We start from the raw sequence: 27838 nt of genomic DNA on the forward strand, positions 1-27838 counted from the left end.
ACATATTCTTACACACACACACACACACACAGCTGGAACAGGCTCTCGCTGGAAGGCTTTCAAGTCCAAAGTGGATTTATTTGCATAGGTTAAATATTCGTGCCTTTCAGCAGCTCCCGTCGATACCAAGGATTTGCTCTTCTGCCAATTGTGATTCCTTTCATCCCACTCCTCCCACATTTCTGGAATGATGCTGGAAATTGTTTAAAGGCCGTTGCTTGAGGTTTTGAGAAGGGGGTATAATGACAAAACAAAAAAAAGTGGGCCCATGCACACGCAGCCTATACTCGTGCACATGACAGGAAACCGATGTTATCCCGCAGGCATGAGATTATATCGTGGTTGTGTTTGTTTGTTTGTTTTGCACACTTGGTGGTCTTTATGCGCCAGATTGTGACGTCGGCTGTGAAAGCCGAGACCCCTCAGCGGATGTTGTCTCTGTCCGCGGTGCTGAAATGATGTCCTGCCTGAACGACCAGGCGACGAACGTGCAGAAAACACGCAGAAGTTGTCCCTGCTCGTGGGATTATCTTTCACGTGTGATCGATCAGATCTGATTCCACGTATAGGAGTGAAGTGAAGTTAAATCCTAAATGCACGTGGATCCTGAGGGGGGGGTTAAGTTCCCTCTCCATTAAGCGTCTTTCTACCCATCCTCTTCTTTCTAACCCTTTTCCCAGTATCCTCTCCGTCTCTATCTCTCCTCTCCTCTCCTCTCCGTGCATGTGCGTCTCTCTGCTGCGCGTTCACAGCGCTAACCTTGGCTCGACGTCAGCGCCCGTGCAGCAGTGCAGTATGAAACCCAGAGCGCCTCGTCGGGGGCTGCAGATCGCTGCTGTGTAGTCCGCCTGCTGCGCGCCCTGCGTCCAACCCGCTCCGATCCTTTTCTGTATACCTCACCGACAGTCCGTGCCTGCCCCCCCCCCCCCCCCCCGCTCCTCCTCCTCACTGGAGCCGAACCCTTCGTCATGGATGTCCTGCCACCCCTCGACTCGGAGGATTCTTTTTTCTTGGCGCAGTAAAGTAGGAAAGGGAGAAGGCATCATGCCGGGACTGCTAACGGATTTAGGGACCGCGCAGGTGACCACGCCGTGATCTTGCGCATCCAGGGCCGCCGTCACCGCGTCTTGTCCAACGACCGTAGAAGAATTACGGGGGAATCGGTCCCGCGCACCGGGTGGATTAAACCCCCCCAAACAACATGAAGGTTCCCTCCCCGCGTCTGATGATAACCGGTCTCCGTTTCAGGTCCGACCTCCGGCTCATCCCGCTGCTGCTGCTGCTCATTGGCTACTCTCGCGGGATGCCGCACGTTTTAAGATTCGGTAAGACTCTCTTTTCTGCTATACGATGTGTACCGACGCTCCGTGGCACGGAACCGTGCAGCGAGATTAGCGGCACCGTGAGCCCCGTCGCTCCGCTCCCGCCCGCGTCGGTGACGGACGGCGCGGAGTTCGACGTCTGACTGTAAAGAATTCTATTTCTCATGAATCTTTTGGGGGTTTTTTTTGCTCCTGAACACCGTCACAGTGTTTGCGAGGCGTTCCACCGGGAGCCTCGTGCGTTACCGGGGGTGATCGGTGCCCGCGGTGTCAGCCGCACTTTGAGAGTTGCTCACCGGGGATGCAACAGTTCATCTTCACGGGAGCCTTGCACCCCCCCTCAACGTGTTCCCTGCATCAGAGGGTCACATGTAAACACCGGTGTGCGGATCGATCACATACGAGGGGACCTCCAGTGTCATTGATTAGTGATTGATTTTGGATTTTGATTCCTCTGCTGCTGAATGAGATCCGTCCCGGGATGGCTGAGTCTCTGTTGAATGTACGTGTTGGATTGACGGGGGGAGCCCCCCCCCTACAGTGTGTCAACACATTCTTACACTCCCCCCGGGTCCTGTGTAAAAGGCAGGGCGAGTCCTCAACAGCCGTCGCTATGACAACGGGATGCGCTTGTCTATACTGCATCTTCTGCCGGATGAACAATTTCACGTCTCACGCGTTCTCTGGCAGTCGCCGGGGGTTTTCCTCAGTAATCCCTGTGTGTGTGTGGGGGGGGGGGGGGGGGGGGGGGGGGCACACCAAAGTTCCCACACCCACAACTGTGAGTCCACTCAGGACAGAACCGATGGGAGATTGATTGATCAATACTTACAACAGTTGATGTTGATGCGTCGTCCCCTCCCCAGGTGGTCCGGATGGACGGATGGACGGACGGATGGATGGATGGACGGACGGACGGATGGATGGATGGACGGATGGACGGATGGATGGATGGACGGACGGATGGATGGATGGATGGACGGATGGACGGATGGATGGATGGATGGATGGATGGATGGATGGACGGACGGATGCTGTCATGCTGGATCTGTCAGGCTTTTGGCATCCTCAGGGGAGGCTGACCAGCAAAATGTTTGGTGCCCCCCCCCCTGAAGCAATGTCGGTGAAGAAGGGGCCCCCAAACAGCCAATCACATTAGCACATTATGCAGCGACAACCATCAGCCCCCATTCAACCGCCCATGAACGCCCCACCGCCGTACGACAGATGGATATTGTTGGTTTGGAAACATCCTGAAGCCTCGTGAAAAAAAAAGAGAACAAGACAAAAACAAACAAACAAACAAACAAGGCAGCAGTTGACTTGGACACCGCGTTCCGGTGGCGCTGATGAGTGAATCTCTGTCCGTGGTTCTGCACAGATGACTGGGACCCCCCCCCCCCCCCTTTTCAGTGCCACAGACAGAGACCCGGCTCGCCGCCGCCGAGCCTGTTGTCGGACGAAATGAAAGCGTCCTGTTCAGAGCTCTGCTCTGTGAGTTTTTCACGCAGCACTATCGCTGTCACTGCGGTCGCTTCCACTTCACGTATCTCAGTCGTTGCACAGCTCCATTTCCACACACACACACACACACACACCAATGTGCTTATCTGTCTGTTTCTTTGTGAACGAGCTGAATTTCCAAAAGAGACAGAGAGCAGCCGACGGAGCTGCGTGGGCGATTCCATCAAAAAGAACGAAGGAACGTGCACATGCAACAAAATCGACCTGAGAGACATCCCAGCCCAGCGGTCCGTTTCTGTGCGTCTCCTGTCCTGCAGGATGTGCTGGGTCAGCAGACAGTCCCAGCTGCTCCTCCTGCAGGGGGCCGGCTAAATGAGGAGGTCAGCTCCCCGGGGTCTGTCTGTTCCCTTCCTGCCCCAACTTCCATTCTGCCCAAACAGGCAACCCACACCGTGCAACTGCTGTTCTCCGGTCATGTTGAGACCTTTGGACACGCACACGCACACACACACACACACACACACACACACACACACACACATGCACGCACGCCAGCACACACGCACGCACGCCAGCCCGTTTGGATTCACAGCGTCTCACATTGTAGAGCGACCCCCCCCCCCTGATGGAACAGGAAGCGTCCTGTCCACCAGCCGCAGGTAAATATGAGTTTCCTCCTTTTTAAACCTTACGGGTAATTCGTTTACTTTGATGGCAGAATGGACCCGATGCAGCACTTACACGTCGTAATAAAATACGCCGGAGAGAGGAATCTCTTTTCCTCGCTCGTCTCCGCCCGCCTTTAGGGAGCGCTGAAGGATCCGGCGAACGGTCTCAGAGACCCAGGACAATTCGTTCAGCTGCCACTTTGGTTTTCTCTTCCCTTTGACCCGTGCGTTCCACGGAAAAGGAAGAAACATCGACCTGAAACAGGAGGTGAAACTCAGCGGGCGCCACAGAAAGCGACTTTGTGTCGACGGAACGCCGTTTAGAGTTCCTTCGCGGATACCTGTCTGATTTTATTTGGCTGTCCCCACAACAGCAAACAATGAGTCATGGCGTCTGCCTTTCCACCAACGCTAATTGGGTTTTCCGCACAGACATATATTCCAAAAAAAATGTCTCAGGAAGAGGTTAAACGGAAGAGGGGTGCAGGTGGGGGGCGGGAATCAGCGTTGAAATCGAGGCGGTTAATTCAGATGAGCCGGTTTTACGGCCGCGGGATTGAGCGATGACTCCGGCGCCATCTTCAAACAACACCGTCAGCATGTCCCCAGGCTGCAGATAGGGGGGGGGGGTTGGTGCGAAGATGGCTGTTTTGTTGGCTTTTCTTTCTGCTTATGTTCCCAGCGCAAACATGCCGGAGAATATTTATGACTAAAGCGCAATTGTTTTTCATCGAGGAAAGGAAGTCGAGCGTGTTTTTTGCAGGCGATCCCTCCTGGCGTGTTTATCTCGCCGCTTCCACAAAGCGCTAACGCTCTGTCCAACCCCGACGACGGCTTGTGTTCTGCAGGAGCCACAATCTCGAGGTTGCACCGACCCGGCCGGGCATTCTGCTTTCCTCTAGGCTCAGCTATTAGCCCGCTGGAGCTTCGTTTGCATGTATTCCGCATCACGTCCTGCGTTGCCGCGGCGGCAGCAAAACACTTAAACAGACGCAAAGCTGCTTAAAATATTCATGTGTCACTCGGCCCCCGCCGTAGCTTACAGAAATATGAAACTAGCTCCTCTTGGCAAATGATTTCCACGGTTTAAAAATACCCACCGTGGGTTTTAAGAACAACAAAAAAAATGTGCTCTGTCTGACATTAGCATTCAGCGCCACAGACGGGCGTCGAGCGGGGAGCCATCGAGATGGATCGCTTTAAACATGCTTACAGTCCCGAGTCTTTGAAGGTCTCGCCGCCATGCTTTCAGCTACAAAAGGCTGAATGGTGATTAATTTTGGCGACAGATTTCATTGCCACTTTTCGAAATGGGAAATATCTGTGAGGTATGAAATTAGTTTTCTTGTTGTGCTCAGTCAAAATGTTTTTTTTTCAGATTTGCCAGCAACATTTGAAAATATCATTTACACGAAGGAGGCTTGAGACGCTCGACCTTGCATAACGTATTGTCTATAGTCGACGATCATGTATTTGTATTTCCTTCTGCTGCCTCGCGGGAAGGGACAGGGTTCACCTTTGTCCAGCCGGTCCTCGAACCTCTCCCAGGACAAGAACTCAGCAGTCGTCCGGCTCCGAGCCGGCTGAAGGTCGGACCGGGCTCGTTGTTAAGGAATCATGTTGGGCCTTTTTTCTTCTTCTCTCTTTTGCGTCTTTTATTAACACATGCGGAGCCGTCCTTCTCACAATTCCACCGAAGGGAGACGGGAGAAAAACTTAAGTAACTGAGAGGTGTAAAAAAAACAAAAAAAAACAACAACAACAACCCAAGAGCGTTTGTTAGAGGTGAGAAGAGAGAGAGCGGGAGCGAGCAGAAAAACTGCGAGTAAAGATAGATTAGCTTGCCTCTGAGCGGTCCACTCGCAGTCCACTCGCAGCCCACTCGCAGTCGGGTTTTTATTAGTTTCCTGATGGCTTCTGTGAAGAGAGATAGAAAGGACAGTGGAGAGTTCTGTGGCAAAGCAGTGGGAGGCCGCTTGATGCAGCCGCTCCGAATAAACCTCAGCAGCACATTAGCCAGTCGAACATTTGATGCGCTTGAAATAGCTTTTTGCAGGAAGGAAAGACAAACCCGAGTGGCAATCAGTAGAGCGCGCCCGCCCGTCACACTCACGCACGCCCTTCACACGCACGCACACGCCCTTTAAGGCCGAACAATCCGGCGTGTGTCCGGCACACGCACACGCATCAACACGAGAAGTACATGTGATTGTATACCTGAGAGTAGAAAATGTTTTAGCAATGCTAAGGCGAGTTAGCGCCCCATTCCAAATCTATACCAAAAATTTTAATCTACCCAAGCCCCGCCCCTTGAAGGAAATAGATTTTGCAGAGTATGAAAAGTTCCCTATCACATAATGTTACACACATAGACACTAACACCACAAGTACGTAAACGCGTTTTTACATCGTCTTTTGTGGAATATACCAAGAGAAATTAGAAATGCTAAAATAGTTGATCAAAACTGTACCAAATTCTAATCGCATTTGCCCAAGTCCCGCCCCTCCACAAAAGTTTCAAGGGAACAGGTTGTTTCATTTCGTAGAATTAGGGAACATCCCCAAGGAAAATTCCAGGATTTTTCCCTTCCATCTGGACCCACACCAAAAAACGTAATCTCCTGCTAACAATCCCCCCCCCCAAAAAAAAAAACTAGACAGGAGCAAAAACATAACCTCATAAAAAAAAACATAACACAAATCGCTTTGAGGTTCCTCAGGGAGTGCAACCCGAGACGGGCTTCTATTAGCAGCTCATGGATTCAACTAGATGATCTCGTTGCATATTTAGCTGTCTCCACTTCCGAGTCGTGGTAAAACGCGGGGATCCATTAAAAAAATCAATATGTTTGCTTTGCTAAGAGGAATAATTACAATCGGAAAGTGACAGCTCAGCATGGAACCAGTGCCAGGTCCCAGATGGCCTCTGGTGTGTTTGGATATCGCAGGTTTCCATCTGCGAGCGCGCCAACACATGCACCGAAAGAAAAAAGAACAAGCAATGCGCCATAAAACGGACGTGGGGGGTGGGATTAATAATTCATGTTAGTCTGAATTAATAACTGCCTTAAACCGGCGCGCGCTGGGGGCGTATGGAGGGAGTTTGGATCCAGGCATTATCACTTACGCGCTCTTTTTATGGATCCGTCGACACGTTCCAAACTCAGTTGGACCACTTCATTTGCTCTCAGAGTGAGAAGAGCTGGCTTTTTAAATCTTTGTTATCTTTAAGTGGTGTGAAAAACAAACCTTTCACTTCGCCTGTCTGCATCATACGTGGGCGTAACGTGAGCCTTTTATCTTCACGGACGCTCACGGACGTGGTAATGAAGTGCCGAGGGAGCGCTCAACCGACGGAAGCAAACGTGGTTCATTATGGATATGTGGTAATTAACCGGTAATTGATTAGCAGGGTAAATGTTGATTATTTGCGCTGCGCTCAATGCATTCCTTCTCTTTTGTCGGAAGGCGATTGACGGGAAAGTTTTCACGTGTGAAACTGACGCAATTCAATCCAATTCAATCCGGAGGGATGTAAACGGAAGAGGTGCGCAGGGTTCAGCGTGATTGGCCGGCCGCAGGGAGCCGTCCTCTGTTGCCGGGAAGCGAGGAGCATCCGGGGTCGGATACGGTGATCGCCTCCTTAGCAGCCGGTTGAATCGGGAGAGAGCGCGGAGGTCGGCCTCCTTTTGACAGCACAGCCGGTCGGAATGCGTGAACGCAGGAAGGAGGACTCTGTGGGAGGACGCGCTGAAGCAGGCGACGGTTAAAATCCTTTTCCTTGAATCCGCAGGGTGCGCCCATTGTCCGCCATCGGCCAGGGTCAAAAGTCTCCTCCTGCTACACTGAATTTCATTTTTCTCCTTGATTTGTACGGCTTCCTTCAGATCAGCCTTCTTCTTTCAAAGATACTCGAACGGTGAAAGACGAGTGTGGCGGACGAGCGGCGTGCCACGTGACCGGATCGGGGAAGCTTTGATGCCTGGAGCGATCCGTGGCTTTCATTGGTACGACCGACCGGCCTCACCCTCATCCGCAAACACGGAGCATCAGCGGCCAGTTTGGAACAGATGATTGGTTTTCCTGCGTCTGTTTGAAGCTTCCGAGGCGGCATAATGAAGCTAATCGCCTCTCGTCTGGTTGCGCAGCTTCCCGTGAGACGTACCTGGGGAAGGCGCTCCACGCAAGACAAAAGACTCCCAATTTCCGTGGCGGGAATTACGATGAGGAATAGTGGAAGACACCCCGAGACTGCAGATGAGAAGACTAGAAGAAAGCTTTGGGGTCGTCATCAGTTTCCCCTTTAAACTCCCGTAGTTTCTTGTTTATCGAGGCGGAATGAGGAGGCATATTTGAGCAACTTGCTTATTTTCATTGGCTCGCCTGTGGCTTCCTCCTCCGCCATCGCCGGGTCTGAATCTGTGTGCGTGTGGAGCAGCCGGTTTGTGGAACATCCACTTGCACCTGTTGCTCTGATTGTACGGCGGCGGCTTACGGGATGCTGACGAACCCAAACTGGGAGCTGACATCTTCCTGCCCTGTGGCTGAGGCGGAGGATGGGAGGGGGGTGTCCGTTTGGGCCTAATGGGCCATCCATTCACTCGTTTAATTGAGTGTCTTTTATCAGCCTCCAGTGACCTCCTTTATTCTCCACCTCTCCCTCTTTGCTTCCTTTGCTCATCCATTCTTTCCTTCACCTCCCTCCTCCCCGTCTCCTCATTCGGCTTGTCTGACTGCAGACGTCACCTGTTGTTTTCTAAGCACATCTGACGACTGGAGAGGAAACGGCGCGACAACGACGACGCCCGCCTCCGCCATCGATTTGATATCCCCACGAGAAAATCCCAGATTCGGTTTTCCTTCACTTCCCGTTCTCGCCTCTTTGTCCTTCCTTTTGGCTTCCTCCTTGTCTCTCAGTCCTTCCCCTCCACTTTGTTCCTCCACACATTATCGCCTCACTTTCTCTCTCCCCCCTCTTGTCTCGATGTCCTTGGACAAAGAGGCACGAATGTGACAAAAACATTCCGAGTGTATCTTTGAATGTCAACGCGAAGGAGACTCTTTTCACTCCCAGATTCCCATTATTTTCCAGCCGTGGAAATGATCGCTGCTCTGTCGCTCCCGCTGCCATGACGTCCTTTATCATGTGAGGAACACGCATGTGGCGTTGTTACATACATGCAGCGTTACATAAATGCAGTGTTGTTACATACATGCGGGGTTACTTAAATGCAGTGTTGTTACATACATGCGGGGTTACTTAAATGCAGTGTTGTTACATACATGCGGGGTTACATAAATGCAGTGTTGTTACATACACGCAGCGGTTACATACATGCGACGTTGTTACATAGATGCAGGGTTACATAAATGCAGTGTTGTTACATGCATGCGGCGTTACATACATGTGGCATTGTTACATACATGCAGCATTGTTACATGCATGCAGCGTTACATGCATGCAGCGTTACATACATGCGGGGTTGTTACATACATGTGGCGTTCTTGCGTACATGCGGCGTTGTTACATGCATGTGGCGTTGTTACATGCATGCGGCGTTGTTACGTACATGTAGCATTGTTACGTACATGCGGCGTTGTTACGTACATGCGGCGTTGTTACATACATGCGGCGTTGTTACATACATGCGGCGTTGTTACATGCATGCGGCGTTGTTACATACATGTGGCGTTCTTGCGTACATGCGGCGTTGTTACATACATGTGGCGTTCTTGCGTACATGCGGCGTTGTTACATACATGCGGTGCGGTGCAGGCCTTTGTGCAGCCACTCCCGTTGCCATGAAACCAGCCTCGATGCCCCCGTGCAACAGAAATGGCTCTGCCCTATGGATTTACGCGAGAGAAAGAACTCTACCTCTGCCAACGACTCGTCGCCGAGTGTGTCTAAATCTATGGAGATTAAACATTAGTATAATCAGATTACAGAAATCCTGTAAAATCCCCCCCCCCGTTCTCCATCGCCACCTCCTGAATGAATCCTTGACCTTTGGCTCTGACGAGCGATAACATCTGGAAGACGCTCTTCCTTTGAACTACAACGTCTCATTTTACAGCCATTTTGTTCAGAATGACAATGGGAGGGAGAAACACACGCAGGCCTTTTGGGTGAGCGGGGAGGAACAGCCGGAATTAGAACGGGAGCCGGAACGGGAGCAAAAAAGACGACGGCGTCTCATTTAATCTGCTGTGACCTCATTGCATCATTATAATAAATTGAAATTCTTTTTCGCCCGGCACCAAGGTCAATTTATGTCGAAGGCATGTTGGAGATGTTTATCCTGCTAACGCTCCCTTTTCAGACGGGCGTGTTGGAATCACGTCTGAAATGCAAATGCAAAGACGGCGCGGCGTGAGAGACTTTGGCGAGGATGCCGACGGTTGGAAATCCAGCCGCTTAACTTTCAGAGTGAGCTTTAAGACTCCGAGATTACCGCCAGTCAAGTCCTCATCTAGATTTAGGTTGGTGAGCGGTACAGCTTGAGGGCTGCAGAATCGGATCCGTCCTGCGTCTGGGAACCGATGACTGGGAGCCAAGGCCCGGCCCACAGCACCCCCCCAATGATAGGTTGGCCCTCATCATGTGACCTCTGGACCTCAAAGACTTGTAGAATCTGACTCACACTGTTGGTTTGATAGTCAAGAGGTTTTCTTCAGGATCAGGACCAGGAACTTTTCCAGATTTCGCTTCCCTGGTTTAAAAAGAACTTTCATTGGTTTAAAAACCACAACGCTGACTCCCGATGACGACCAGTAAAAACCTCGGGACTGCATCCGACTATAAAAAAGAACGTTTAAAATGAACCTTTCCAGAAGCGTTCCTCCGTCAGCTCCCCGTCTTTACTCCTGAGTCTCCTTCTGCTCGGGATCCGGCTCCAGTTCCGATTGTTTGCGCTGCTTTGTTTACTCTGGCGGCCATGTTTCTCCCAGAGTTCACGCTCAACAGTTGCCATGGAAACAGACGGGCCGAGATGCGTGTCGTCAGCATACTCAGCGGCGGCCGCTGCAGCCGGCTGCTCAGAGGAAGGTCGAGCAGGAAGAGGAGGAGCGCCGGTGCTTCGTCCCTTGGCATGTAAACCAGAACAGTTCACTGAGACCGGGAGCAGAGTTCATTGGTGGTTATCCTGACTAAACTCTAACCGAGTCCTCCATTACTGCTCCAGAAATATCCCTAACCTACCCACAACTGGTTAAATAATCATTCCGACAGGCAAACAAGCAAACCCCTGTAGGAACATCGCCCCCCCCGCACTGGGGGTGGCGCCCAAACGGTTTTATCACGATGACGGAAGCGATTAAAAACCAGAGACACGCACGGACATGCAAAGCGACACGGCCCTCCGTGCTGGACTCCCGCCTCCGTTAGCCTGCGGTGGATAATTAGCATCTCTCACACGCGCTTAGGCTTGATTAAAACTCCGTTTACACTGAGCAGCGCTGCGAGGTCGCCATCTGTCACCTGCCGGGGCCACCGGGAGACGCGCTCCAGTCAGGGGGAGCGAGGAGGCGCTGAGCGAATGTGTGCTTAATAAAGGAGCGGGGGAAACAAGAGGGACTGGAGAGAAAAACGGCAGCGACGGGCGAGGATCCACAGCCGGATCACAGCCGGATCACAGCCAAACCACAGCCAAACCACAGCCAGATCACAGCCGGATCACAGCCAAACCACAGCCAGATCACAGCCAAACCACAACCAGATCACAGCCGGATCACAGCCAAACCACAGCCGGATCACAGCCGAATCACAGCCGGATCACAGCCGGATCACAGCCGGATCGCAGCAGAATTACAGCAGAATCACAGCCGGATCACAGCCGGATCACAGTCGAATCACAGCGTTTCCGTTGACGGGGTAAAGCCCTCCCGTGTGCAGCGCCGGTAGTCGTAGCATTTACTTGAACCCGTAACCTTGTGGCTGCAGATTTGGGAATACTTACGAGCTGTGAGAAGTCTGGAGCTCATAAAACCCACAGGCTTTGAACGCCTCGCTATTTTCCCCTAAAATGCCGGAACATCAATCAATCCCCCCCCCCCCCCCCAAACTGAAGCAGTACCATCAGATGAGCGATGATGATGATGCTAATGCTAACGAGCATCCCAGTCTTGTGTCTCTTCTGCAGGTATTTCCTGCTATGTGTTTTCTTTCTTCTGTTTTTGGCTCTGAGCATCAGAAACTTTAAATTTAGATTTTTAATTCAGCGCAACGAACTCAACCCCCCCACACACACACACACACCCCCAGGGCTTTTCACCACGTCTGGAAAAAACTAAAGTGCTGGCGGTTTATTCTCAGGATTCGAACTTCCCCATCTTTTTTTTTTCTCACTCACTGATTGCATTTTTTTTTAAGACAGACTATTTCTTGTAAACAAAAGGTCTGCGTGAAAAGAAGTTAATTAAAGCGGCTCATTAATTAATCCGGTGATAAAAGAGATATTTGCTTTTAGTACTTTGCATTGTCCTTTTTTTATAATGTAACACTGAAACTGATCCTTAGTTCTCTACTAAAACCTATTTTATATGTGTGTGTGTGTGTGTGTGTGTGTGTGTGTGTGTGTGTGCGTGTATGAAACTATTCACACACACGCGCATCTGGGTAATTCCTCGTCACAGATTCGACAGCGGGGAATTAAACAACATCACAAGTTCTGATTGTCGCTCCCGCTGCGTTCTGACGCGGACGCGCCTCCCTCATCCAGTCTCAAGAGCGCGGCCACGCATTCCTGTGGAACCCCGCTCCGTGCGCGTGGGCGCTTCTCCTTCACGCTCGAGAGGTTGAGAAAAGCCGCGTCCATGGCGTCAGCGCGCTCACAGTTTGGCACAATTAGCACCAAAAGAGGTCGCGGCTTGACAAATTAGCGCGTAAAATGTCACGCACGGAGTTTCGCACGTTCGCGCGGATCATTCCGAGTCCCGCTGAAAGCACTGCGGATGAAAACCAGTTCCCACGCGCAGCCGGGTCAGGGGCGCACGCGCTTCTAATTGAAGACGCGCGTGCGTGCTGGCTGATGAGATTGAGCTGTTGGCAATGACTCGGCTCGTTATTACACGGAGCGCGGCTGAGCGGAGCCCCACGGGCGTGGGCGTTAGAGTCACACATCCATCACGTCTCCCCGACTCGGCGCTTTCTTACCTGACAGGTGCGTGTCTGTGCGCGCGCGTGGGTGTGTGTGTGTGTGAGACAGTCCAGCCCAGTGTCAGGAGGCTTTTAAGGAGACTGGACTGATTCTACTCTGCGGGACAAAAACACGCGACGGCCCACGGCAGGGGGGCGTGGCTGCTGTCTGATCAGCTTCAGGGCGGCTGATTAAGTTATTGATTGACCCGCCAGCTGTATGGATTATGCATCTTCAACTACTTTCAGAGCCTTCTTTTATTTAGTTTTATCTCTATTGGTGTTTCATATCATTTGACGCACACACACAGCACCCATGTGTGTGTGTGTGTGTGTGTGTGTGTGCGTGTGTGTGCGTGTGTGTGTGTGTGTGTGTGTGTGTTAACCATGATAAGCTTTGCCGTTGACATTTTGAACTTTCCACAAATTCAAGTTTTTACTTACTTCCCAGGTGAATTTCACACATAAATTAACCACAATTTATAGCGTTATAGATTCTTGTATTCAATTGATCCGGTTTCGTTTCCTGGACTCTTCCCAGACCGGATATGTTTTACTTCCTGATTAACGCTGTTACAGTGGCGTTAGCACGTAGAACACACTAGAAATGAAAGTCACATCAGCCAGTTGGAGGCGTCTTACACGCTTCATTTACTCACAGCCCTGTGATGACATCATCACAGGGCTGTGATGATGTCATCACGGCGGGAACACGGGATGCGTCCCATGCCCGTGTTTCTCGGAAAGGGAAACGGCCTTCGTGGAGCAGAGGAAGGTCAATCCGCCGCAAGGAGAGCCTCAGATTAATGACCGGGGGCAGCGGCTCTCTGCAGGACTACATGCATCATGTCCCGTCCAGCGCCAAACATGCCAGGGCGCTCCCACTGGGAATTATCTGGGATATTTAGGGAGCATTTCCATCACTTCGGCCCCTTGCGGATGCCGGCCCGCCGGACGGAGGCAGGGCCAGGGTGGCGCGACACAGCGAGGCCGAGCTCTTGAAGCCTAAACTCAGTGACTTCATACCTGGGCCACTTGCCCTTGCGACAGAGTCGCTCACTGGTTGCCATGGCAACCACCCCACAGCCCTCCGCCATCATGCAGCTGCGCCTCCAGTCATTAGTCACACAGACAGGCAGTATGCACTATCGCAACGCCCTTCCTCCACCAATCAGCCACTCGGATTTCAAAGCTGCAAAGCCATAGCATAGATCTATGAGTCGCCATGGCAACAAATCTGATTCCTGTCTCCCGGTATACAAGAACACGGAGAGCGAGCTGGATTTTAATTCCCAGAGTAATGAATAATCATTGCTGGTGCTTTCAGAGCAGTGAAGCCAGAGAAGCAAAATTATTCAGTATTGATTAGTTTATCCAAAACAATCTATCCAATCTAATAATCATATATAACACCTGAGCAGGTGAAGATATCTGAACAATTTTTAACCTGGAAACCAAGGAAAAGTGGCAAAAAATAAAAATATGAGAGCAAATAATGAAAGGAGTTGGATTTACACACACACACACACACACACACACACACACACACAAGTCGCTCCGACCAGCAGGCCTGCTTTCCGATCAGGATGATTATCCAGCTCATAACTCACGCAGAGCTTTCATTTGCGGCGTAATTCCAGTGACGGCGGCGCCATAATTCACACAAACCCTGATTATCTCGGCTGTAACTGACACACCTGAGATCAGCCCGACCACAAAGCCCAACAGGAGGAGCGACGACGGATGGGAAGCCGGGACGCAGCCCGCTTCAGGGATGATAACGTTTAAATAAAGCTTGAAACTCGTCTCTTTAATTTAGCTGCTGATTTGCAGAACTCATTTTCTGTCACCTTATATTTCTGCACCGCATTTATATATTCTATTTATGCCATTCTTAACTTAATTTTGATCAGTTTTCGGTTCGACTTGCATCCTTACTTTAGTTTATTTAATTATTTTTCTGCATTCCTATTATTGGACCTGTTTTTTCGCGTCGCTACCGAGGCTATCATTAGCACGTTTGATTCCTGTGTCTTTTTTTAGCGGGTGCTGTCACGCCTTTGAGCTTCATTTCCGGCCGCACAGACAGTTATTCGTATTCTGATTCTATTCTTAGCGATAAACATTTACTTTACGTGTGATATCGATAAATGAAAGCGTCTTCCAAAACGTCCCGGCCGCGTGGCCTGAGTTGCTCAGGATCTATTTCCAGAACTCTCCCCTTGGAAATGTTACACGCAACTTCCTTTATTGTCTTTGTCCTCCTGGTGTTCAAAGGTTTATGACTTCCTCTTGAGCAGTCTGTCCAACGCATGCAAGGAAATCTGCTCGTGTCCCTCCGAGACAGTAGGGTGATAATTATCTGTCGGGTCGGGCTGACATGACTTCAATCAGCTTATTCGCAGGTAGTTTTGCTCTTTTGAGGATTGATGTGCTGTTTTAGAGAATAAAAAGAAAGACCGTGAATAGCAGGAGGTTCGGATCACGGAGCTGGAAGATGAAAAGGGTTCTGTTAATACGCAAGAAATAGAAAATAAATTCTTATAATCCATATCCTTTGATTCTCTGTGTGTGTGTCGATATATATACAGATACATATACATATATATATATATATGTATCTGTATATATATATGTATAATATAGAGGCGTGTGCTGCAGAATAAAGCAGGAAGCGCATCACATGGCCGGACGGTGGTGACAGTGATGAAGCTTGCTTCCCCAACTTAATGACATCTTCTCTGCCCTCCTGCCCTCCTTTTCTACCCCCCCCCCCCCCCCCCCCTCCATGGTCAGACTCTATTTATAGCCGCCGTCTCTTTTAATGAAAGGCTCTCTCTCTCTCTCTCTCTCTCTCTCCACTCTTTTAAAAATGCGTCACTTCATCTGTCTCGCTCTCGTTCGCCCTGACCCACCTCTCTCTTTCTAATGGAATCGATAAACAGGGTTTAAACCTTCTTTTGGGGGGGGGGGGGTTGGCAGGATTGTGTTAACCCCCCGCCCCCCCCCCATCCCCCCGTGGACGGACTGCTCAAACTCCACTCTTGACTCCCGGAGTATTTTCTCAGAGCCCCCCAACCCTTCACCCTCCAACACCCAATCCATTCGCTTTCAAGTTTGATTTCTGTAAAGCTTTCCCATGACCCCCCCCCCCCCCCCAAAGGTGCACTAGTTTGTAGCGTGCTCTCACTTTTTGGGGGGGGATTATGTTTTTTTTTCTCTGCAGCTCTTTCAACCGTTTTACATGGAACGCTTCGATGCATCAGCCGGAACCTTAATCGTTCTTTTTATAGTTCAGCTCAAAATAATCGACAGTTGTGACGGCAGCTTTCTGAAGTTGACAGCAGCTCACTTTTGCAGAAGCAATTACGACGTCTGCCTCGTGTGGCGAGGAGAAACGCTGCACGCCTTTACTTTTGCCATTTAATGGACATTGAGCCGTTACTCAGCTTCTTCATACAGGATCCATTAAATGGCAACAAAAAGGAATCACTTAATGTTTCAAACATTCTTCTTCTTCTTCTTCACAATTTCTTTCCACGCCACTTGAAGAGTTTCTCTCTTCTGCCCTTCTCCGTTTTCACCCTCATTTCCCCGCTGATGACGCCGTTGTTTTTCTTCGCCCTCCTCTCGTCGGAGAATTACCGGAATCAATGGGACAAAATGGAAGACTGAACATTTCCGTCAAGGCTCAGCGAGAGAGTTAAATAAGGGCAGCCACCCCTGAACTCGCCCCCCTACACAACTAATTGCCTATAATTACACAGTCGACTGGCACGGAATGCAAATCAGATTATATTCAGCCACCTAATTTGCACTGTGTGTGAGTTTCCTGTCGTCGTGCGACTGAGCTCTAGCGTGAGACATTTCTTTTCCCTGCGACTTGTCAATCAATGACTCGAACGATGGGAGGTAAAAGGCTTTTCAGACGCTGTGTTCTCAGTTCTTTTTTTTTTTTCTAACCCCCCCCCACAGGAGGAATATTTGAATCGATTGAGAGCGGCCCCTCGGGCGCCGAGGAACTCGCCTTTAAGTTCGCCCTGAACACGATCAACAGGAACCGCACCTTGCTCCCCAACACCACGCTGACCTATGACATCCAGAGAATAAACATCTTCGACAGCTTCGAGGCGTCCAGGAAAGGTGAGCCACCCTTACTGCTTTCTGATTGGTTGCCGTCGCCTGCGTCAGGAGGAAGGCTTAAATGCTTCCCCACAGCAACTTCACTCTCCACTGGCGTTGAGGACATGGGATGAATGCAAATGAATCCGGAGGAAATCCCAACGTGAATACGTGTAAAACTCATTTACAGCAATCCTGGAAATCACTTAAGATGTTTACAGTCCGGAGCAGCAGCTCCCGGATTACAAGCGTCCGCCGACGACTGGAGACAAACTCAGAAATCAATTTAGAGGAAATCAATTCCTATTTATTAGGCGGTGGGAACACATTTAACGTCTGTGCCTTTAAAGTAAGCGGAAGCGTAACAAACGGGGTTTTTGAAATGTAAACTTTTTTTATATAATCTGCTGTGAAGCGTTTAAAACGGGCACGAAGCAGCAGCGCTAACAGACGGTGATAAATGCTCGTCGCCATCGGGTGAACCTGAGGGACACTCGGAACGCTTCTGCCCAGGCTAGCAAAAAGAAACTGCCCTGTATCTGCCCCGTAATGAAATCACCTCCTGCCCCCATTCCAAGAGGCGAGCCTTTGCAAAAAGGTTAATGGAAATCTATTAAAAACGGCCGTGAGAACCTGAACCCTGACCTCCCTGGCCAGAGGAAGAGGGAAGCGTTCCTTCTCAACATCGTCTGGAAACAGACGAACGAGGCATGATAGAACTAAAACTAAAAAAAGTACACAGATAAATCTAAACTCCTAAACAGCTCCATTCTGAACGGTGAAAATCAGACACTATAGCTAAAGAGTTTAGCGACAGGTGAGGGAAGCGTTAGCGGTGCGTTCAGGGTTACCCGAGCTTGCAGCTAGAACGATGCTGAACATGCTTCTGAAATCTTTCCTGCTACTCTGATGTGTTGAAATGTGAAGCTAAAGCCGTTGCTTCCTCTACTTCCTGTCCTGCCCAGCATGCGATCAGCTGTCCCTTGGGGTGGCGGCCATTTTTGGCCCCTCGCACAGCTCGTCGGCCAACGCCGTCCAGTCCATCTGCAACGCCCTGGGAGTGCCCCACATCCAGACCAAATGGAAGCACCAAGTGTCCGACAACCGGGACTCCTACTACGTGAGCCTCTACCCGGACTTCTCGTCCCTCAGCAGAGCCATTCTGGACCTGGTGCACTTCTTCAAGTGGAGAACCGTCACCGTCGTGTATGACGACAGCACAGGTACGGCCGTTTGGCCTCCGTGGCTCGCGATGGTGAGATGGCGCCGAGCGAACGGGAAGAAAAAAGAAAAGGCGGCGCAGCTTGCCGGAGTTCATGGAGCGCTTTGTAGCCTGTCAAGTTGATTCAGAAATCAATAGCTTACTGTTATGCCTCAGTCCTGCAGGTGCTGCCCGTGTCAGTCTTCCAGAACAGCGAACCCCCCCCCCCCCCCCCATCACACGGAATGACCCGGCGTCTCTTCACATTAATGCAACGCAGGACTGCAGTATGCGAGCGCTGACAACCGCCATTAATAACGCCCAGAGACACTTGATCTCCGAGGGCGACTATTAAACGCGTCCGCCAGACGTTTCGCTTTTCCGTTGACTTTGTGGAGGAGCTCGTAACGTGCGCTTTGAAAGACAAGTCATATTTTAGCGCCGGAGCGCCGATGTTATTACGAGGTGAAGTGTAATCGCTTCGGAGATGACGATAATGTTCAAACGCTCGCCGGGCAATTTATGAGCTATTTTGGCCCGACGCGATTTGACAACTTAATGCGAGTAAATTAGATCGAGTCGAAGGGAGGTTTGGGTTTTAGACAGGTTGACGAAGGCGGCTCGCTCCCGAGCCGAGGGACGTGTGGGCGGGAGAGGACAACGGCGTCCTCCCGCTGCTCGTCTCTGGACTTCAACTTCCGTCACGTCTATTTCGGGATTCGACCCCTCCCATCGCGCCGCGCTCGGGCATTAACCTCAGATGATATCCCAATGACGCATCATTCCCTTGACCCCTTGACCCCTCGACACTTCCTGCCTCGGAGCTCGGTAGGCCAACGGCGTCGCTCTCCACCCGCCCAGAAGGTGACCTCTCGCCTCGCTCCCTGTCAGCTCGGAGCCTCCTTTGTGGAGATTCTCTGCTGCTGCAACACACCTGCCCCCCCCCCCCCCCCGCCCCCCCGCCTCCACCTGGTCCCGGGCTGTAATCACACGGCTTCATGCTCCAGGGCCCCCGAGCTGCTGATTGGAGCCTCTCTGACGGGCTGGGAGGGGATCAAACATTCACACGGCCTTTAGCACCGGGGGAACGTCTGAAGGCGTCAGCGAGAGCCCACAAACATCTACTCTGACAGCGCTCCAGACGCTGAGCTCCCTCGACAGATTCTCCTTCCTGGCTTAACACCTCCGATGGTGTCGGCGTGAACCGAACCGGGGAGGTGCACGCGCGGCCCCGGAGAGGGGCTCTACCAGGATTAAAGGCTGCGGTGCACTATTCCTCCGTGCCGTGATACTTTTTCACGAGGCCGGCGGGCTCCTATTTCACGCCAGTCTTTCAATAGGCTTCGGTGGAGACCCCGCCCCACTCAGAGGACGGCCATTAAACCGCTCATCCAGCACTTCATCTCAAAATAAAAGAAATAGGCCGGGCTATCTTAAAGTGGTTCCACAGAAAAGTCCTATCTCACTCCGGTTCCCACTCAAATCTATTCTCGCCGCTCCATCCATTTTTATATCCGTGACAAGTAATCATCTCTCCCATCACTCCGGCCCCTTTCATGCCTCCGCTCTGAAGTTCTTCACCGAGGGAGAAACTCATTGTAATCTCATCACAGCTCTCTGCCGGAGAGCTTTCCACCTGAGCGTGTGGTCGAGAAATGAAAGGTGAAGATTGGAGCGCAATACGTGACGGCGGCATCGGAGGGGGGGCAAGTACAAGCAGGGCAAACAGAGGCACTCATCAGACCGCATCTGAAGAGCGAGCGAGAGGAGAGGCCGGATTGACCACGGCTTTCCGCAGAGATGGAACTGAACAGATTCGACGGAAGGGACTGGAGGGGATCAGCGAATCGCCGGCCTCCGTGGGATTGGACGTTTCTGGGGAGGGGGGGGGGGTGCAGATTGAGGCTCTTTGCATTTTGTTCATTTGGTATAAATGCTGGTTTGGTGCTAAATCCTCTTGATAGGTCTGTTTCCTCGCCAGGCGCGTGTAGGCGGATCAATAGATGCGGATTAGGAAGGCAGATGAGCCTCTTTCTGCTGAGAAACCCACATTTTGCTGGTATTTTTATTTTTGTATTTTTCGTGGCCTCCTTACCGTCGGAGACGCTTCGGAATGGCAGCAGATCAAACGCATTTTTTGTTACCGCATCTTTAAAATGGCTCCTCTCTCTCTCTTTCTCATAGCACATCCTCTTTTGTCCTGCAGGTCTGATCCGACTGCAGGAGCTGATCAAGGCGCCGTCACGATACAACATCCGCCTGAAGATCCGACAGCTGCCCACAGAGACCAAGGACGCCAAGCCGCTTCTGAAGGAGATGAAGAAGGCGAAGGAGTTTCATGTCATCTTTGATTGTGGACATGAGATGGCTGCCTGGATCCTAAAGCAGGTACGAGCTAATGTGGCGCGATATCGTGCAAAGAAAACACAAACCCTGGGGGGTGGGGGGGGTTACGCCGCCTCGGGTGATTAATATTAAATGAGGAGGGCACTCTGGAGGCCACACCCCTCACAGGGCAACTCTTCTACGACAGGAAAGAGGAAGAAATTAAACTTTAAGCTCCTAAAAGAAATGTTTTGACAGCTTGTCAGGATGACGACGCCCTCCAGTTTCATGCTACGGACCTGGAGTTGGAGCATAAACTAGCTATAGTACCTCCGTAAATGTGACGGATGGATGCCGCCGTGGTTTCCAGCCAGCCGCACCGGCGGGCGATTCGACAGCACCGCAGGAGGGCGAACCTTTCAGCTTTCCATCTGCAGAAGTATTAAAAACTAGAAAAGCACTCAGAGAGCACAGACCTCCGCCAAGCAGCTCGTTCCCCTCCTAACTGGATCTACTCCTTCCACATGGTGATCTGGATCAGCACCAGAAGGTTCTAGATTGTTCTTGGTATCTTTAAACACCAACGATGATAAGTCAATCCGAGTATATTTAACTGATTCTTGAATCCATAAATGGGTTTTAATGTTGAAATTTTATTTTGTTGAAATGAAATTCGGTGATCAGATAGAGGACCCCACCCTAAACGATTGTGTCGATCAATGATCAACCGAGATATTGAGGAACACATTTTTAAGCTCCATTGACTGCAATGTTAACAAAGAATTCATAGTGTTTCAGAATCCAGAATCCCTTCTATAACATCACCAAAATGTAATTATCCGTTCCTGCTAACGTTCCCAACGTTTCCTGAAGATTTAATCAAGATCCGTCCATAGATCTTTGAGTCATCATGCTAACAGCACGCACCTAGGAACGCACCGATGACGCACCGGAATGTCTGCCAACGCCTCACCGGCGGCGGTACTTTCCCGCTATGCTTGTGAACATAGCAAAAAAACGTAGCAACCAGGTTGCGTTGCTGCTGCCGTCGCGGCTGCATAAAGAGCTGCAGGATAGTGCAGCGGTGTGGGAGTGGGACCGTTTGGTTTTCCTGCCACGGAGCGTTAATCTCCCCGGAAAAATCTGGATGTATTTATGGTTCTCTGAATCGCTCTCGCTCTCCTTTCACTGATAATTAATGTAGCCGCCCTGTGATGTGGTTCGCGCCCACATTTAATGGATTCTTCCTTGGAACAAACTACAGCCATTCATCTTAGTGTCATAAAAAACCGGGCGCGCGCTTTTACCATAATCCTGCTAACAGACGGGCAAACAAAGCGGAATAAAAGCGCCATCTACTCGGAGGACGTCTCGTACGTTGCGACAACGAAACAATCAGAGCATTTTTATTCACCGATCTGTTTCATTCAATCCAGCACAGGCTTCCTGCCTCTTAGGCTAACAAGCTCAGCAGGCGCTACTAGATTTAGCCAATTAGCACCTGTCGGCTAAACAAACCATATGCCAAAAGTAACAGTGAATTCTTGATCAAGGTGGCGGCTATAAACGCAGCACGCGTACAGGAACACGTTGACTTTTATTTAGCTTGTTCGACAAGGCGGGACATCCCATTACGAAGCGGCTAATTAACTTAGCACATGGAGCCAGGAGCATGAATGGCAGTAGCTATGCTAGCTGGTTAATTCCGAAGTACTCCAGCTGCATTTCCAAAATGGACTTAATGGAAGCAAAAAAGGCGATGTTTGTCGTCGGTGTCGACAAAAATGAGTTAGCATTAGCCAGCTAGCGTATGTAGCTACTGACGCAGTCTTTTTGCTGGAGCCATTGGGAGTTTTTATTTATTTTTTGATTATGACATTTTTCGCCAGCTTACATCATCCGGCTCGAGATGTTCCTTTTAAATCATTATGAAACAAAATATTTTGAAAGTGCAAAAAAAGAAAAAGAAAAATGCTTGAATTAATGTGTCACTGGAAAAATTTAATATAAACACTAATCTGTTTTGGAAAAAGGAGGCGTCGTTCATTTAAATAATAATTATGTCTGTAAGAAAATAGAATCAAGGAAGAAATGGTTTTAGGCCCCTGTTGAGTTTCAGTAATTTATTTCACACATTGTTGGTTCCCGTCTTTTTTAATCTATTTGATATTAACACTGAATTGAATCTCAATGTACGATGAGTGCTGGCGGTTGGCAAAGTTGGTTACATCTGAGAGTAGAAGATGATTAATCAGCGCAGCCTAAATGAAATTAAAAATGTACATATATTCCCATTTTAGGAACACGGTCTCAATAAATGTAGTCATAGCTCATTTATTATGCAAATGTACTAAATCAGAAAGCTCCTATATGTCCCCTGTGTCCCTCTCTTTAGGCACCCATGCAAATAATTCAAATACCTACCTAGTTTCTGCTCGGTGCATCTTTAATCTCTCTGCAGAATATTAGATATCTGCTACTGACCCGTCATAATGGATGCTCTCCGTTGGACAATAACGGCTTTTTAATTAGAACTTCTAATTCTGCTCACAGGCATGTTAAATTCATTTAACAGAGATCCATTATTTATGCGAGCGGTGGAGGGATATCGCTGGATAAAAGGTGCGCAAGGACGGCCGCGATTCTGCAGGAAGCCACAACAAAAAAAAAAGATGATTTATCGACGGCGAGCGCTTTGGTGTGCATGAGAAAACAGATCGCCAGTGTCAACAGCTCAATTTCCTTTCATGCGATGCTTCCCAGGATCCGTCGCGGCCGCGGCGTTCGCTCGCCCTAATAGCTTCCTCGCAGAGGAATATAATAAGGACTTCGGGACATTTTATGCTTCTCTTTCAGCCTTTTTTCACGAGCAGATTGAGCTGTGAAATAAACAAAAGCGCGAGTCAGTGCAAACAACACATGTCCTGTGAAAAATAGCTTCTGGAAAATGCGTTTTAAAAACAGGCCGGCAGGCTTTTGTCCATTTGAGCTCCTGTAAAACTCGGGGGTTTTTATTCCTTTTTAAATCCATTTTTTTATAGTTCGGTTGGGCTTATTCTTTACTCAATAAATCTTTGACATCCGCGGCCCTGTCTTTTTCCACCTAATTGAAAAAGTTCTAGGTGCGCCCCTGGCCCGTTGCAGGTTCTATAAATGCTAAATGACGTAATGGGATCATTAAACTATTAATCTCTGATCTTTACTTACCCCCCCCCCCTGCAGGGCCTGGCCATGGGTATGATGACGGAGTACTACCATTATATTTTTACTACCCTGGTGAGTACACTAGAAATTCTTCTCTTCTGTTGACAAGATGCAATGACGCCATAAACACGACGCTGATTACACTCCGGCGCGGCGCCATCCGCTTGATGACGCGCGTGCGGTTTAGGCCGTATTCATCTGTTGTTTCCACACGCAAACACGCCCGTCCAAGGCGGACGCACACGCATGAAACGCGATTTTGTGTGTGTTTTATTTCTTCTTCTTCCTCTCCGAGTATAAAATTAAATACGAGCCGAGCAGGAAGCGTTCACTCAGACAGCCTCGCTATTGTTTCCGAGCCGAGGCTACGAGCTGATTTTATGCAGCTTGGAATAGATGGGCCCGAAACGAGACTCGTTCCCACGCGGCTGACGACGCGCTGACCTTCTCACCCCTCCTGGTCACTCCTTCCCCCCCGACTCAAACAGCGATTGAAGTTCTACAAAGCACGATTGATCTAACTCCTATACGAAGATTACGCACGGCGCTCCAGGTGATCAGCAGCGCATCTTCACCTGGAGAACCGAACGGGTTCGAATAATGAGACAGACGCCCGTCTGGTCCGTTACAGAACAAACGGCGTGCTGTGAAAGGAAGAAGGCAAGAGGCTGAAGAAAACCGAACCTGAGAAGGACATTTAGCGGCGCTCGGGCTGTAATGATTCTTTTGTGCGTCCACATGAGACCCCGGCGAGGCGTGGGGGGCGGCGTGCGTGTCGCCGGGAATACAAAGAGAGTCGTGATTATAGGTCTGCTCGGGCCTGTCGGGTTGGAAAGCGTCAGTCCGTGTTTGGCTGGTTGCAGCCCGGAGCTGGTGCGACGCCATCCGACCTCGACGGCGCGTTCCGCGCCCATCGCTGCGCCGTCGCCTCCCAGAGACATCTGCCTGGTCAGACGCCAGTTTAAGCTCTGCGCCGGACAATTGGTTTGTCCTTTCGCGTCCACATTGATAGATGGCGGCCGACCAAGAGCCCGCCTGTAACCTTGAAAGCCCGCTGGCCGTAATTAACGCCGCCGCCTCAGCACGATCTAAAATCAAATAAAGAAACCCAGAAATGTCTTTGTGTCGCTCAGAGGATGATTCGTAATTACCGAGATAATGAGATGATGAATTATTAAGGAGACTCCCGTCCTCCCGTCCCCATGCAGGACCTCTTCGCCCTGGATATGGAGCCGTATCGTTTCAGCGGCGTCAACATGACGGGCTTCCGCATCCTCAACACGGAGAACCCTCAGGTGTCGTCCATCATCGAGAAGTGGTCGATGGAGCGGCTGCAAGCCCCGCCCAAACCGGACTCGGGCCTGCTGGACGGATTCATGACGGTAGGCGTGAAGCTCTTTACGCACCGGATCGACCGGATGGGAGTAACGTGGCGGAACCTTCCGGGCTTTTTACGCTGCAGGCAGGTGAAGATGAAAGGCCGATGTCGCGCACGTGAACGCCATGCGGGTTGGTCCAAACGCGCCGTAATGAGCCGGCGGGGGCTGTAATAGCCCCCCCCCTCTCCCGGCTCTCCTCTGGGACTCTGGCCAAAACATGACAATCTGTCAGTGTTCATGCGGAGAGGGAACAGATTGGACTCAAATCATGGCTTTGGCTTTTTAGGATGGCTAACAAAACAAAGATGAGACGAGGTGATTGGGGGAAAAGGGAATGGACCTTCAGGGTTCAAGGTTGTTGTGAACAGCCGCTCTCCTCCTCCTCCTTTGTTTCTCCTTTCTTTTTAGATCAGATGCCGGAGATCAGTGTAATAAAAGGAGGCTCTCCTGAATTCTGGCGGCGCCGGGCACGGATTTTTGTATTTTATAGATCATGAATAATTGAAGCACATAAACATTTATAGAAATCAATATTACTTTTTCTTACATCTGGAACAGACTCGTGCGAGTTTCCCGCGGTTTGCTGTAAAGTCTCGCCAGAAATGCGGCGCGTTTTTTTATCCAAACAGCCGCGCTGCTCTCCTCTACTCCTCTTCCTCTTCCTCTTCCACGTATATGCAAGAAGATTAATGCAACGCAGAGGGAGGTTAAGTCCGCTTCTCTTCCACCGGAAATTAATGGATATTAATGGCGAATGTTGAATTGATGAATCGCGTTGCATGAATCATTTTGTCAGCACGTATTGACGTTCCGCGCCCGGACTCTAGAACCGCAGTTAAATAATAAATAGTGCGTCTCGGAGCTTGATAAAGTACTTCATTAGAGTGCTCTATTTATGAATCCTGGCTCTGAGGGGTTTTATTCTGCAGAGTGTTCCGCCCTAGCAGTATTCCTGCTAATACGTGGAGGAAGGAGAGCGCGGATGCACGCGCAGCGGCGTTTTAATGGATTGATAAAGGAGTAATTCAGCGACGGTTTAAAATTAGCTTCCACTCGCATTAAAATATATTTGTGTCTCAGACATTGATTGATTGATCGATGGCTTTGAGACGCCACCTTGAGCAGCGACATTACATTCGAGTTTGACCTCCACCCACGACACCCCCCCCCCCCCCCCCCCCCCCGCCTTCCTCTCACTCCCTCTGCAGCACAGAGTCCTCGCTGCATGGGCTTGTTTGTGCGCGTTGACCAGGCAACAGTTGGGTAGCAATGGTTGCCTAGGCAACGCCGACTCGTGTCACCTTGTGATTTTCACGAGGGATTGATTGACGGTCTGGTGGGAGGAGGAGGAGGAGGAGGAAGGTGAGACGTGGCAGCAGGGGTGTTGATGGGGGGGGGCAATAGGGCGGCAAAAGATGTGTGGGGGGCCGGATTAAGATGGGGGGGGGGATGATCTGAGCGCCAGGAGGTGTGATGTTTTCTCACGCGGCTAAGCTAGCATTAGCGCTGGGTGGTGTATAATCAAGGTGACATTCCGAGCCTCGGGTAAGGTGGAGTGTTGTTTCGGGGGGGTGAATACATAATGAGGAGTCCCTCCCCGGCTCCAAACACGGCTCCTGCCTCTTTGCTCTGTTTGTGCATGGAGGGGAGGCTATGTGGGTGGCTTCATTCTGAGGGGGGGGCACCCGAGCTGGTGACCCCGCCTCCTCGCCTCGTCCGGTGAAACGGCGCGCCTGCAGATCGATAGACGTTCAGGCGGATGGATAATCTCGTGGTTATTATTTTGTCCTCTGTGTGTGTAATTATCGCCCGCGGCTAATGAGATAGTTGGTTTTAATGCTTTGTTGTAATTTGAATTCTTTTTAATACCCATTCACTGAGCTAAGTGTGTAGTTGGATTTAATTGAGAGAGAGAGAGGGGGAAGTGCTTCCCTGTTGCACACCCCGCTGAGGCGCTAGCGCCCGATAGCTTCTACATCTGCATCATTTCATTTATGTCTACATTTCAGCTAGCTATAATTACCACAGCAGAGCGCTGGCTGCTCTCCCGTGTCACCCGACGCAATTTAAAATTCTAGTGTAATCGCACATAATGAGGACGCTTTTATTAATAGTGTGCGCTTGTGTGGGTAATACAGACGACAGGACGGGGCCGGTCCACACGGGACGCAGTCGAAAGCATGTTAGCGTCGCGCGGGCTAAATGGGTCGGGCGAGATGTGTCGTCAGACGTTGGTCGGCTCCTTTTAGTTTTATTTCATCCATGGCTGCACAAAATATATCAGAACCATAAATCACGAGGCCAAATAGACGGAAATCTTGATTTAGGCCAAACATTTTATTAAATTTAAAAATCAGAGAAAAAAAAGGAAATGCATTGTGACGTCGCCGAGCCACAGCCAGTCGTCGCCATGAAGGAGATTGGCAGCGATGGAGACACATCCCCGATGATTGTACACTGCCCCCTACAGGCGTGGCATGCAAACTACAGCATTTATGAAAAAAGGGCCTCAACTTTATTTTTAAAATACTAAAATGTGATTTCATTGGTCGCCTCATCGGCCTCGCCTTCTCTCTGCAGAGCGATTAGATCGCACTACGACATCCTGTGTGTAACAGCACTTTACTGATCATCAACCCCACAACACAAAACTGTCTCGACGCCACAGACTCACAACTTCACTAAAAATACTTCTGAAGCACGCAGCGGTTTACAAATGGGAGCGGTCCTGACCTCGTTTTTCCAATCCATCAGCGGCTATTGCCGAAACATCCTTGAGCGAGTCGCTTAACGTTAAGCCGGCGCAAGAACACGTTGAGCAAACTTTACCACGCCGTGGTAAATAATTGTTCATGACAGAGATTTCAAAGAGACAGAAGAGCATCGCCGCGTCCTTGACACAGAACTATAAATGTCTTCTTCGCTCCCTAAAACGCAGCGAAGTCGTAAAACACTTCCTGACTGCACATAATGCACAAGGAAACGTTCTGTTGGCATAACTGACGAAAGGAGGAGCG

At 50.2% G+C, this 27838-nt stretch overlaps 1 protein-coding gene across 1 annotated transcript; it reads left to right on the forward strand.

Annotated features, from left to right (window-relative positions):
* Positions 1-1201: 1201 nt before the first annotated feature.
* LOC137909663 (glutamate receptor ionotropic, kainate 2-like) lies at positions 1202-24940 on the forward strand. Its single transcript, XM_068754124.1, has 7 exons — positions 1202-1325; positions 16566-16733; positions 17678-17943; positions 20098-20301; positions 23461-23514; positions 24651-24824; positions 24905-24940. The coding sequence occupies exons 1-7, from the start codon at positions 1202-1204 to the stop codon at positions 24938-24940; spliced, it is 1026 nt and encodes a 341-aa protein (XP_068610225.1).
* The last annotated feature ends 2898 nt before the right edge of the window (positions 24941-27838 follow it).

The sequence above is a fragment of the Brachionichthys hirsutus genome, chromosome 20 (assembly GCF_040956055.1).
Source record: "Brachionichthys hirsutus isolate HB-005 chromosome 20, CSIRO-AGI_Bhir_v1, whole genome shotgun sequence".
NCBI classification, from domain to species: domain Eukaryota; kingdom Metazoa; phylum Chordata; class Actinopteri; order Lophiiformes; family Brachionichthyidae; genus Brachionichthys; species Brachionichthys hirsutus.